The 13,252-nt window shown below is 43.1% G+C and overlaps 1 protein-coding gene across 1 annotated transcript; it reads left to right on the forward strand.

The window, feature by feature from the left end:
- The first annotated feature begins 3,657 nt into the window (after positions 1-3,657).
- On the forward strand, positions 3,658-10,027 carry CHST4 (carbohydrate sulfotransferase 4). The gene is given in 3 exon segments (XM_090149568.1): positions 3,658-3,944; positions 7,488-8,623; positions 8,626-10,027. Coding segments are annotated over 3 exon segments (1,242 nt in total). The 5' UTR covers positions 3,658-3,882; the 3' UTR covers positions 8,670-10,027.
- The last annotated feature ends 3,225 nt before the right edge of the window (positions 10,028-13,252 follow it).

Here is a 13,252-nt window from a genome sequence, read left to right on the forward strand (position 1 = left end):
GCAAAGTCTGAAGATCAAGTTTATCTTCTGGGACTAGACTGTGTCAGTTCAGGCTTGTCTATTTACCTTAAACTGTTTATAATTCATATTATAACTTTACAGTTTATCTCAAACTCAAGAAAAAAGCTGTAGCAACAGAAATCCAGTGTCACATCAGGCTGTGCCAGGGAATTGCTATGGAGAATTGCTATGTGTCATGTCGGACATCGCTTAAGTTATCTTCCTTGTTGCTCCTCATTTTGGAAATCAGATGGAGTGAGTTCTGCTCCGGCTCAGGGGAAACGGCCCTAACTGGCATTTAGTGTGGACATTGCATCTATGCATTCTGGCACTTGCATGACTGTAGATTTTCCTTTCAACCTCCTATGAACAATTCTAATGCAACCAGAGAACCAGAGAACCAGAGTGAATGTATAAAGCATCCCTGCCAAAAAGATCTCTTTCCAAAAGCCAAAGAACTTTGCTTTGCTCTGCTGCCCTTAGCCCTATGAAAGCAATAAGCAATTACTTTTCTGCAAAGAGCCAGGCTTTCCCTGTGAATGCTAAAATCCAGCAATCAGTAGCGAGGTTTGCAGGCCTTTATGTGAGCAGCTACGCTGTAGCTTTCTGTCACAGATCTAGCAAATCCAAAACTTTCTCTGTCCTCTACAGCCTTAGTCACCTCAACTAGAAAACACCTAAACTTCCTCTGCCTCGAGACAGAGATCTCTTTCTGTGGCAAGCATTTGCAAGTCCACAGTCACTGCATTGATTCATGTGGTACCTCCTGATTTTATACGTCTGGGATGCACGAAACATGAGTCAAGAACTAACTGATCCTTCTACATAAATATTAGCAAACACATGATAGTGAGACTTGTACCCTAAATTTGCCTTTCTGCCAAGAGGTTTAAAAAATAAAAATAAAAAATAGCAGCTTTGAGAATCTCCAAGGTTGAAGTCATGATCTGAGCCACACAGGATAACAAACTTCCATTTTAAAAAGAGAATGTACCTCCCATCTGTGCCCGGAATCCTATCAGCAAGTAAACATTGCCTTCTCCAAAGGAGGGTGTTCCCAAGGGCAGGGCTCTTGAGGCAGAAGAGTTTGTTTTGAAGAAGAGGGGAGAAATGTGCAGAATGTATGAAGGCCTTTCACCAGTCAGAGTCATCTTGTATGTTGCATAAGGTTGTGCTCTTGTGTATGACAGACGGCTCCAGGAGTTAATATTTTTAATATTCTTCCGCTGACTTAATCACTAGAGCTTCTTTTGCAATTGGTGGAAAGAGAGATTTCTGCAGCGTTGTTCCCATGAACTGCTTTATATATAAATATAGTATAAGAGAAAATGTATTCTACAGGGCATGTGAGGGCAGTTGCTAAAATTCTGGTTAGCAGTAAAGATTGTGAATAGGGGGAAATTGCTCTTAGTCTCTTTTGATACAAAAATGTTGACATTATTAAATACAGTTGTAATATGCTAGTTTCAAAACAGAGGGTAGTAGTTCTCAATGTGCAGCCAGACATTCTCGTTGCCAGAGAGTACTGCAGATGCCAGAAGTACCAGTGAGTTCAAAGCATGTCTGGACAAATGAAAACAAAAAACCTAGTTGTTATGAAGTACAAAGACCACTTTATTCTCAATTGATCTTATTACACAGCTTCAGTACTGATGCCTATTCAAAAATATCACCCTCTCCTCTTGTCATAGTCAATGGAAAGAAACATGAACTTCTAGGACATCACTTTCTAACTTGGTTTGAACATCCATGTTCAGCTAGGTGAATCAAGTACTCCAAAGCTCGCTGCATCTGGGGGAGAACTTAGGGAAGAAAGCATATTCTCTTCTTTGGACAGCTGCTCTTGATGATGGAAGAAAACAGGGCAAAATTTGATCAGGATTTTCAGCTGAGCTAGTTCTCCTGCTCTAGGTATGTCTGTTTCTCTCATCAGACTACTAAAGACGCCTTTGGGGTGCCTGTACTACAGTATCAGAACTGAAAAAGTATCTCCTGACCATACCTTTGACACTATTCCTCACTCTATTCCTATTGCTGCTACACTGGTCCAGATGTGCCTGAGTATGCATGCACAATACACAATTCCTTTCTCCTTCAGGAAATAAGAAATGGCAGTTCACAGGGCTTGCAAGTCCAAGTCTCTAGAAAACACTTCTAATCAAGGAGTGGAATAGAAAACAGAAATATGGTCAGCCACTGTTTGAGGTGGTAGGAAGTTGCTCAAGACCAAGTAGTAGGGGGCTAATTGCCATTAAGCACATGTTGACTGCTATTCGCTTGTGCTTTGCTTCATCTATTGGTTAAAGCTTATCAGTCAGACATACAGGGAGAAGCAGGTCCTTTGTTCAAATGCCAGAGTATTCTCCTTCACTTTCCACAATATGCAGGTTTCTAGGAGGGCAGAGTGCCAGAACAATGTGCCTTCCCAAGCCTTGCCTCCAAAGAAGAGTACATTCTTCCCCTCTATACAACTGCTTATGCCACGGAGGCTGCCTTCTGGAAAGCTCAGCCAAGCGGCTCGTACTTGTGATCTGTGCAAATGAAAAAGTCTGAGCTCTGTTACTGGAGCACTGTACAGCAGTGTTCAGTGCTGCCGTGGAGCCTGAATTCTGGTGCCAAAGGACCAACATGTCCTGGACAAACTACATACAGGTGGACTAGGAGTTTCATGTATCTCTGTTCATGCAAGTGTTAGTAGGGAGAAATTAGGCTTCAGGAGGAGCTACTCCATGGTGTGACCTTAGATATCAGTTTTGTAACTCTCACAGACATTTTTGCTCAAGGACATTGTCTAGCTGCTCAGGGACACAATACAGTGGAGGGTTGTTAGAGTTAGGGTAATTTGGTTAGATTGTGGTTGGACTTGATCTTTAAGGTCTTTTCCAACCTGAGCAATTCTGATTCTATGATACATACAAATCCATCCTACAGATGCTGTCTGTGAGGGACTAGGAACACATAGCTGAAATCCAAGCTGCACAGAACTTTGCTCGTCTCCGCAGGGCCGTATCTGGACAACTGTCAGCTTCTAGCCTTGTTTCCTGATCCAAAGTTACCAGGGCTTGACCATCTGTGTTTGTAATGAAGCAAGTGAAAGAGAACATGAACTTCCCTTCCCTGTTCAGGCTGTCCCTCCTGTTAGAAAGGCCTGTATTTTTTCCTACTACTATTTCTTATACTCCAGCAGTCCTCAGAGCAGCACAGTAAGATCTCCAAGAACAGAGGGCACCATCAAGAGGTCAACATCTCACCAGAAAACGTAACAGAAAAGATTACACTTGGAATAGGAATTACCCGAAGTGACTTGTCTTCTCAGTTGCAGAATATTATGCATTTCCCCAGTCCAGCTCTGCTCTTCTTTACCACTTCACCTGGCACAGCCCAACTGCAGCTCCAATATCCTTCTGAATTATTAACAGGACAAGTCTGGCAGCTCCTTTTTCTGCTGCCTCTTTCAGACAATTTTCAGCTCCCAAAAATTCAACTCAAGCAGGTCACATTCCTGTTCCACATCTTAAAGACAACAGGCTCTTCTGAGGCCTGCAACAGATCTCAGCAAAATCAACTTTCAGTTGCCCTCATGAATTTCATGGCCCTTTTCATTTTTTAATAGTGTATGGACCTTTGTGCTCCTGCATGAAATTGCCATTCCCATGCTTTGCTGCTAGTGGAGGGTGGAGTTTTATAATTTATGGCAGGTAAGAGTAGGCAGGCACAGTATTCAGAGCTCAGGCATAAACGAAAGGTAGAGGAGGTAGCATGAGGTATAGATAAGAGCTGAGTACACATGTGTATGAGAGCCTAGCATGAAAGCTGAGTGCCTGTATATACATGCGCAGGTGTTTGTAGGGCTTCTTGAAACAGTGTATACTGCTGAAGTATATGTACAAGAGGGAAGCGTTGCTTGAATCAAGTCCGGTAGTGCTTCAAGAGGATATTCTAAGGTGAGATTTTCAAATATTTCTTGGTAACTGATGCAGATCCTCTGGTGCTCAGAACTGTTTTTGCTGTTTGTGCTCAGCAGCCTGAGATCATTTTTGTAAAGTACTATAGATGTGTAGATGCAAATAAAGTGCTGTATTGTTCCTCACATAGATGGAAGTTGTTGGTCTGTCTTAGAGGGTATTTCCTGTTTCTCTAGACTGTCTTCTCAGTATCTCCCACTAGTGCCAGCCATGCCATTTTCTGCTCCAAATGGGCAGATGTTAATTCTAATTCTGCAAAAGCTAACAAGGTCAAATCGAAGAAGGATGTAGTAAAACTATGAGCAACCATCACTGCCATTGAAGACCCATGTCTGGGGCTTTCCTGGCACAAGATACTCATTGCTACACCAGTGCAACTGCAGCAGTGCTGGTCTGGAGATTTTCCTTATATGTGTAGTAGAATACCAAGCCACAGTCCACATGGTGTAAGGTGTTTGAGCTGTATGATCACTTCTCCCAGATGCATAGACTCAGAGCCCTGTACACTGGAGATGTACCAGCCACAGTCATAATATGTACCTGTGCTTGGGACTGCTTGCTGCCTTCTATAATGCTCTTTCTTTGTCAGAATCAGGCTCTCCCTAGGTCTCTGTGTGTTTCCATAAAGGCTGTGGTGATTTTATGCTTAGGATTAGCAAAACTCCACCACATTGCATGCAGCGGTTTTTCCCTTTCTGAAACCCGCTCTCACAGAGGCACAACCAGCGTTGCTCACTGGCTCAGCTCTGGCGGGCAGCAGATCCCTTTTGGAGCATGTTGGAACTGCCTCTTATCTAGCATGGGGCAGCCACTCATGGGGGCCAGCCTTGCAGCTTTCTCACTATTGAGTCAAATCCTGGCTCATCTCTGTGCAAGCTGACAGTAGTAGTGTGCCTTTTTTGTTCTACAGTTGAGATTGTCTCAGTGATTCTTGTCTTTCCACTCTGCAGTTTTGTGAGGGCTTCATATTTCACTTCTATGAGGTAAAATGGATCGAATCACTCTGCTTGTGGCTATGTATGTTTGCTGTCAGGAAAATAATGTGGTTAAGCTTAAGATTTTAGTTTAGAAGCATTCCATCTGTCATGAGCAAGAGGTCTAGTGGTGAAAAATAAGTGTGTGTGATTAGTGTTTATTTCATATTTAGAAATGTCTGCTAGACTTCTAACTCTCTTTGCTACTCCTCTATTCTGTGTCAGCAGCTGCACACAAATCATTTTAGGTCTTCTCCTCACTTTTTGGAGCAGACTAGTCAGGGTAAAATTCATCACTGCTGCTTGTATGGGAGAAGAAATTCCCCATTGAGGTTGCAGCCTCGCCTGAGGTTGTTTTTCAGGTAAACACCAATAGCAGCCACAATGATGATTCACATACACTGTGAATCATAGAATTATGGAATAGTTTGGGTTGGAAGAGATCTTTAAGATCACCTAGTTCCAACCCCCTGCTTTAGACAGGGACACCTCCCTCTAGACCAGGTAGCTCACAGCCCTGTCCAGCCTGGTCTTGAATGCTTCCAAGATGGAGAATATGCAACCTCTCTGGGTGACCCGTTCCTGTGTCTCATCACCCTCACAGTCAAGAATTTCTTCCCAATGTCTAGTCTAAACCTATCCTCTTCCAATTTAAAACAATTACCCCTGTTCTGGTCACTACCTGCCCTGATGAAATGTCCCTCCCCCACCTTTCTGTAAGTCCCTTCAGGTCCTGGAAGGCCACTATAAAGTCTCCTCAGAGTCTGCTGATTTCCAGTCCAAAAAGCCCCAGCTCTCTCAGCCTGTCCTCATAGGGGAGGTGCTCCAGCCCTCTGGTCATCTCTGTGGCCCTCCTCTGGACCTGCTCCAACAACTCCATGTCCTTTTTGTGTTGAGGGAAATGTATACAGCGTCCATTTATCATACTCTAGTTTTGCTGAAAGCAAAAGCACATTCCCTCTTTCTGACAAAACTGAGTCCATTCTCTTTTACACATATTCAGACTATTCACATTCAGAGAAATAATGGTTTCTGTGATTTTATATCTGCCTGGGTATCTAATGGTCAAAGTTCGTGCTTGTTCAACAGAGTTGTTTGGTTTTTTTTTTTTCTTTTTTTTTTTTTCTGATTGTGTATCTAACTATAGTCCAGGAAATCTTTTGGGAATTAGAACAAAGATATTACCTGTGCCAGATGGAAGTGATATCATCAAAGTTCATCTGGAAGCCAGGGCTTTATGTAAACACTGCTGTATTCGTTTGTTAGGAGGAAGCTGATACATGATTTATTTTTACAATGGTCTTTGTTTGCAGCTATTACTAGGCTGAATAACTATGCAAATAAGCTTCTTGTCAGAACTGAACTTTACAGACTAAACAGAGGGATGCCTTGAGAGGGGGCCCATGATGACCTCATGAAGTTCAACAAGGCCAAGTGCAAGGTCCTACATCTGGGTCGGGGCAATCCTAAGCACAGGTACAGGTTGGGCAGAGAATGGCTGGAAAGTAGCCCTGAGGAGAAGGATTTGGGAGTGTTGTTTGATGAGAGACTCAACATGAGACAGCAATGTGTGCCAACTGCCCAGAAGGCCAACCATATCCTGGGTTGCATCAAGAGAAGTGTGACCAGCAGTTTGAGGGAGGTGATTCTGCCCCTCTATCCAGCTCTTATGAGACCTGGAGTACTGCGTCCAGTTCTGGAGCCCCCAACACAAGAAGGACATGGAGCTGTTGGAGCAGGTCCAGAGGAGGGCCACAGAGATGACCAGAGGGCTGGAGCACCTCCCCTATGAGGACAGGCTGAGAGAAGAGCTGGGGCTTTTTGGACTGGAAATCAGCAGACTCTGAGGAGACTTTATAGTGGCCTTCCAGGACCTGAAGGGACTTACAGAAAGGTGGGGGAGGGACATTTCATCAGGGCAGGTAGTGACCAGAACAGGGGTAATTGTTTTAAATTGGAAGAGGATAGGTTTAGACTAGACATTGGGAAGAAATTCTTGACTGTGAGGGTGATGAGACACAGGAACGGGTCACCCAGAGAGGTTGCATATTCTCCATCTTGGAAGCATTCAAGACCAGGCTGGACAGGGCTGTGAGCTACCTGGTCTAGAGGGAGGTGTCCCAAACCATTCTATATATCTGTGATTTATATGACCAAAAAAATGAATGGGCTTCTTGTCCAGGAGATGATAAGAATGTGGTCCCTTTCTAACTGTACAGCCTTATCCTTGCAATATGTTACAAAAATAAAATTTGTGGTAGTGCATGATGGCAGTATGCAGCCTAATGTGTAATCCTGATTTCTGTCCTGGCTCTGAGAAATGGTAACTGCTACCCTATGAAGCCTGACCGCAATAAATGTGCACAGAATGGAGATGAGATGATAGTCAAGAAAATGTGTGCTTACATGCTGGATGGAATCACAGTATCATAGTAGTGTGGCAGCTTTCCAAAACACTGAGCCTGCAGAGGGATTGGCAGGAGCCTAATTCACTGCAGTTGTCTTCATCGTGACTGTGATGCTGAACTTCCTTTCTCTGTCTCTGCAGGTCCCTTGCAACCATGATGAAACCTAGGATGCAGATGCTTCTGATTCTGGCAGTTCTGTTCTTTCTTCTGATCCATTTCCACTTCCTAACCTGCAGCAACACTGCCTCCCTGGAATTAAAACCTTCTCCAGTCCACATTCTCATTCTCTCCTCCTGGCGGTCAGGATCATCCTTCACTGGCCAGCTTTTCAGCCAGCACCCCAGTGTCTTCTACCTGATGGAGCCTGCATGGCATGTATGGGTTACAATGTACCAGAACAGTGCCAAAGTCTTGCACATGGCGGTGCGGGACCTGGTCAGGTCAGTCTTTCTCTGTGATATGTCTGTTTTTGATGCTTACATGTCTAGTCAGAAGAAAAAGTCTGATTTATTTCAGTGGGAGAAAAGCCGAGCCTTGTGCTCCCCTCCTGCCTGTGACTTCTTCAGTCGCAACGACATAATTGCTGCAGGAAACTGCAGAACTCTCTGTGGCAGATACTCATTCAGCAAGGTGGAAGAAGCCTGTAAAACCTACAGCCACATTGTCATCAAGGAGGTTCGTTTCTTTGACCTGAAGGTCCTCTACCCACTTCTCACCGATCCATCCTTGAACCTCAAAATAATTCACTTGGTCCGTGATCCTCGGGCTGTGTTCAGGTCCCGAGAGAATACAATGGCAGAACTGAAACGTGACAGTGACATTGTTGTGGGGTCCCAGAAGACAAAGGGAGAACTGGGACCTTACAACACAATGCAAGAAATTTGCAAAAGCCATGTTGAGATTTATAAGGCAGGTAGCCAGGCTATTCCCAGCTTTCTGAAGGATCGTTACCTGCTAGTTCGTTATGAAGACATTGTCAGAGATCCACTAGGAAAGGCTGCTCAGATGTATAGGTTTGCAGGACTCCATTTCACACCAGAACTTCAGAAGTGGGTGCACAATATTACCCACGGGAAGGGAAAAGGAGAACAAGCATTTGAAACTGGATCCAGAGATGCACTGAGCACATCTGAGGCCTGGAGGAACACGTTTCCCTTTGAGAAAATAGAGAAAGTGCAAAGTGTGTGCAAGGATGCAATGGACTTACTGGGGTACCGGCTAGTTCAGTCTGAAGAGGAACAGAAGGACATGTCACTGGATCTTTTGTTTGGCCAGAACAAATTCTGAAGGCAGAAAAGCTGTTCTCTGTACCTCCTCTCTGAATGCTGCATGGTGGAGAACTATTTACTTGTGCTGAAGGGGGTAGAGGTACCTCTGTGTGTGGGGGGGGGGGTGGGTGTGTGAGGTCAGGTCGAATAACACAGGAGTGCTGACAGCGCTCACGACAGTTTTACCAGCAGCAGCACAGGGTAGCTTTGCAAAGCTATAACACAGCCTGGAGTAATGCAAATCTGTTATCCAAATTAAGTTTGGGGTGTATGGGAAAGAGGAATTATGTGTAGATGGAAGCAAACAGACTGCCAGAGGAGTGGAATTGGGTGTCAGAGCTCAAACCCCTCCACAAGCCACAGCTAAGTACTGGAGAAACCATGTGGAACAACTGCACTGCAGTGGAAGAGGAAATATAAATGGAAGCCAAAGGAAGAGAACATTCTTTGTCATGCTGCCACTTGGGAACATATAATGACAGAAGAGATACAATGATAAACATACGGTGTTTTCTGGAAAGCTCTTCTTCCCCCTCTCCCTTCCCCTTTCCCCCGCCCCTCCCCCCCCCAACTCTATTCCTGTGCCTGGGCCTTTAACATTCATGGCAGTGTTGGCAAAATGTCTGCATTCATTTGCCACATCATAGGAAAATGGAATATACCAGCTATAGTTGTAAATGAAAACTCCTAAGTCTGCACATAGGGATCTATTTCTGAGACGGGGTGAACCCACTGATTTTTTTCTAGCTGCCAAAACCAGAAGGAGTTCTTGACCTGGGAGTTCTCACAGTTTATGTGAGAACGAGAAGAATTCATGCTAGTGCTAAGATTATAAAGACAGGGTAGGAACACAGATTCTATTGATATGCATAGTGAAACTGAAAGATAGGTTCGTGGCATTGTATTAAAAAAAGCTGAGAAGAGAACAGTAAATTATTATATTGTATTATTTATTTGGTGAAAGTATTTCCTGTCTTAGAGCATATGCCAGGGACCTGAAGGCCCCTGACTAAAGAATGATCCTAGGATGGAACAAAGTATCCTGACAGTTTTAAGGGAACTGGTATTTGTGTCTGTAGCTGCAAATACCTTGTTTTGTTGAGAGAGCTGATCTTGGTAACTGGTCTTGTTTTTGCAAAGACTTGTTTTGCAAGCAGGTGTTCTTCTTGGGCTCTGTGTCACACATTGGCCTCATGGGTACAAAGTGCAGTGGAACAAACTCTGCAGACCCTGGGGAGAATCAAAGCAGGAGAGCAGCTGCGGTGGGAGAGGGAAAAGTGCCCTTTAAAGGGGATGCTCTGTTGGTATGGTCCTTCTCTCTCCTTTTCAGCGGTTTGTCATCTCTCAAGGGTTGGTGAGTAACGGTACACTTGTCGAGGGAGGTTCTGCTTCCCACTTACGGGAATTATCTAAAAATGGATGCCTGTATGAGTGTGTGTATGTTGACTAACACTCGTAACCCTCTGTGCTGCTCTAAGTGCATGATTTGCTCGACTCTGCTCCTGAGCCTTCCTGTCTCTCAGACCCAAGTGTACCCTAAAAAGAGCACCATAAAATTGTTTCGTAGAGTATGCTATTCTCCACTATCTCCTATATCAATCAGAAATGTCATTTTTCCATCTTCAATGGGAATATGCAGATTAAACCTGAACGACAGAATTTTCATCTATTTATAACTGCGCTTTATAAGAAAATGAGTAAATCTTGTTACCAGACACATGGAATGAAATACCCACAGACAGCCCCTTCTAAGCAAGTTGCAGTGTCCCTTTAACATGGATCCCCAGCTTAGTTCATTTTTTTTTTTTAAAGTCTGAAGCAGGGAAATCCATGTCTAAAAATTCACTGATGTACCGTCTCAATTTGACTCCAGTTCCTTAAACCAACTGACAAGCAACAGCTCATTTAAATTTATTAATGGGCAAATTTACTACTGTAATCTATACTGCTAACCAGGAATAAACAATCACAGACAGGTTATAAGCATCTTTATCTTGGGAGTACGGAGAGCTCCTCCCATGATCTTCAAAATGGCACATTGTTAACAACTTGCACATGCATCACATGCAAGGTAAGTGGGAACAAATTTAAAGCTTCTCTGCTCTTTTTACACACTTTCCCAAGGCCTGTACTGATTTGCAGCACTGCTAGGAACACAGCTGTCTTTGCACTTCTCTGGTGACCGTATTCATACTTGAAAGTGTGTATGCAAGAAGCAGTGTCCAGGTTCCATGTATTGTATTTGAAGGGTGACTCCTCTTCTGCCACCCATACTGATGAGCTATCTCGAATAACAGGAAAAAGACTCTTCTGTCAAATTTACAGCTGATTGTTGCAGATAATCAATTAAGGTTTTATTATGTGCTAATTCTGATAAGGAAAGCAGAGAAAGTAACGCTATAGATGCTGAGCAATTATGTTGTCTATCAAGACAAAGTAGCTGCTAGCTAGATTGGACTTTGGAATAAACTGAGTCATCTGAAGTTAACGATCTGCTCTGGGACCACCAACAGTAGAAGCTCAAAGAAGTGGATGGCTTCCCAGCCCAGAAACATCTCTGCAGGCACCTTCGGTGAGGCAAGCATCAGTGTTTCAGATCCTGCACGCCTTTGAGGTAAGAGACCATCCTGCAGCAGTTAGGAAGGAAATTGCAGGTGCAACTGTGGAGCAGGAGGTGACAGATGGAAGTTAGATCCCAGAAAGGGATCTGCTAGGAGTACAATTTGTCAGCAGTGGGAAAGATTATATGAGCTGGAGGGAGGATCGTATTTTTCAATTTCTGATGTAACTCAGTATAAATATTTATAATGATTTAGATTTCACAAGCTAGTGTTGCAGCATTCTTCTTGTCCCTGAAATTCTACTTCATGTACTTCTGTGTATATTCATACCTCATAAGCGAGCAGTGTGGGGCAGACCCCAGCTTATTAACTGGCTAGCAAGGCTTTCCTGATTTCCAGGTGCAGGACCAGATAAATGTCAGTGTTTTGGAAGCCCTTTGAAATCGAATCCACATGTCTCTTACCTCTAGACAGGGCCTAGCACGCTGAAATATTCAGATGCATCACAAAGTCAGTATGCTGTGCAAGCTGGGTTTGTCCTATAGCTGTTGTTCCTTCAGCACAGTAGCTACCCAAATCTTACTTCAAATCATCCTTTCCTTTTAGGTGAAGCAATCAGCCCCAGTTACCAGGACTGAAAAAAACTTAAAGCAGCTGGGACATGGTTTATTTCGGGAGATGACTAAAATAGGGTTCCTCTAAGTATAATTTCTGTTGTTTAAATTTAAGATCTTATTCCTAATGGCTGGAAAAACTTAATGTGATATTTTTGTATCTTCCCAAAGTCTGAATTTCCATTTCATCAAGTTGGAATAATATTGATTCTATTGTGAAGATGTAGATCTCCATCTAGAATTATTTTTAAGAATCTTTTAAAGCTAGATTCACAGAGGAGACATCTGATGTTCTGCCCAACATTTAGGCTTCGGTCACAGAATGACTACTGTTGGAAGGGATCTCTGGAGGCCATCTGCTCCAACTACCGTGCTCAAGCAGAGACACCTAGAGCAGGTTGCCCAGGACCAGGTCCAGGCAGCTTTTAGGGTCTTCAGGGAGGGAGACTCCATTACCTCTCTGTGCAGCCTGTGCCAGTGTTTTGTTATCCACCCTGTAAAAAAGTGATTTTTACAGATCAACTATTATCACAGTACTGAAGGCATCTGTAGTCCTAGAACTAAAGCTCTATTTCTTAAAAAGGGTGGAATATTATATGTTATCAAAATTGGAGTGATACTGTCAGAGATTCTCTTAGTGAATGTGAAAACCATGCTGGGCAGTACTAGCATCGGGGCAGTAAGCCCACTAAAGGAAGGTATCTTCCTTTACATGGCATTTATACAAAGTTGGTGCAGGCACGCTGGCATAGAGAAGTGTGATTCTTACAGCACCAGAGAAGAGCACAGCTGCTGTACTTTTAAAGATCTCTTTAGCTTATAGCTTATATCAACGTATTCAGCTAAAAGCATAGTCTCAGAAGCCAGTTTTTACTGTAGTCATAGTGAGGAGCTTTTCACTTGAAGTGCCAAGAAACCTGTTTCTTCACAGCCATAGACTCTTTTCAGTACATTACTACATTACTAATTATATTTATACATTGATCAATGTTAGCTGGAGTAGCAGAAGTTTTATTATGCATATTTGGTTTTGATGGACTTGACTCTTTGTATTAAATATTTAGTTGGACAAAAAAAACCCTTCAGTGTTTCCAGTCTCCGGTAAACAGATGACATAAAATGACATATAATGTATTTTCTTAAATTGCTGTTAAAAAAATTGTTTTTACTTCTGCTTCCTCAGCAAACTCAGGGAAAAAAAAAAAAAACCAGGACCATGGATTTCAGCCTCATCATTACACTTCTGAAATTTTAAAGTTGGATTAGTGGAAGCAAAAATAATTTTGGGGGAGGAAAAGATACATCTCAAAACAGTGAGCATGACAGATGAAACTGTGGCTATATCTGTTGGCACATGCTTAACTAAATATCTGTGCAGTCTGTTAAGAAACAAATGTGAAGTTCATATTGTGCAAGTTTAGATGAGCAAAATCTGATTTTAGAGCAATAAAGTGTTAAGACA

The sequence above is a fragment of the Phasianus colchicus genome, chromosome 13 (genome assembly GCF_987193195.1).
Source record: "Phasianus colchicus chromosome 13, bPhaCol1.hap1.1, whole genome shotgun sequence".
NCBI lineage: Eukaryota > Metazoa > Chordata > Aves > Galliformes > Phasianidae > Phasianus > Phasianus colchicus.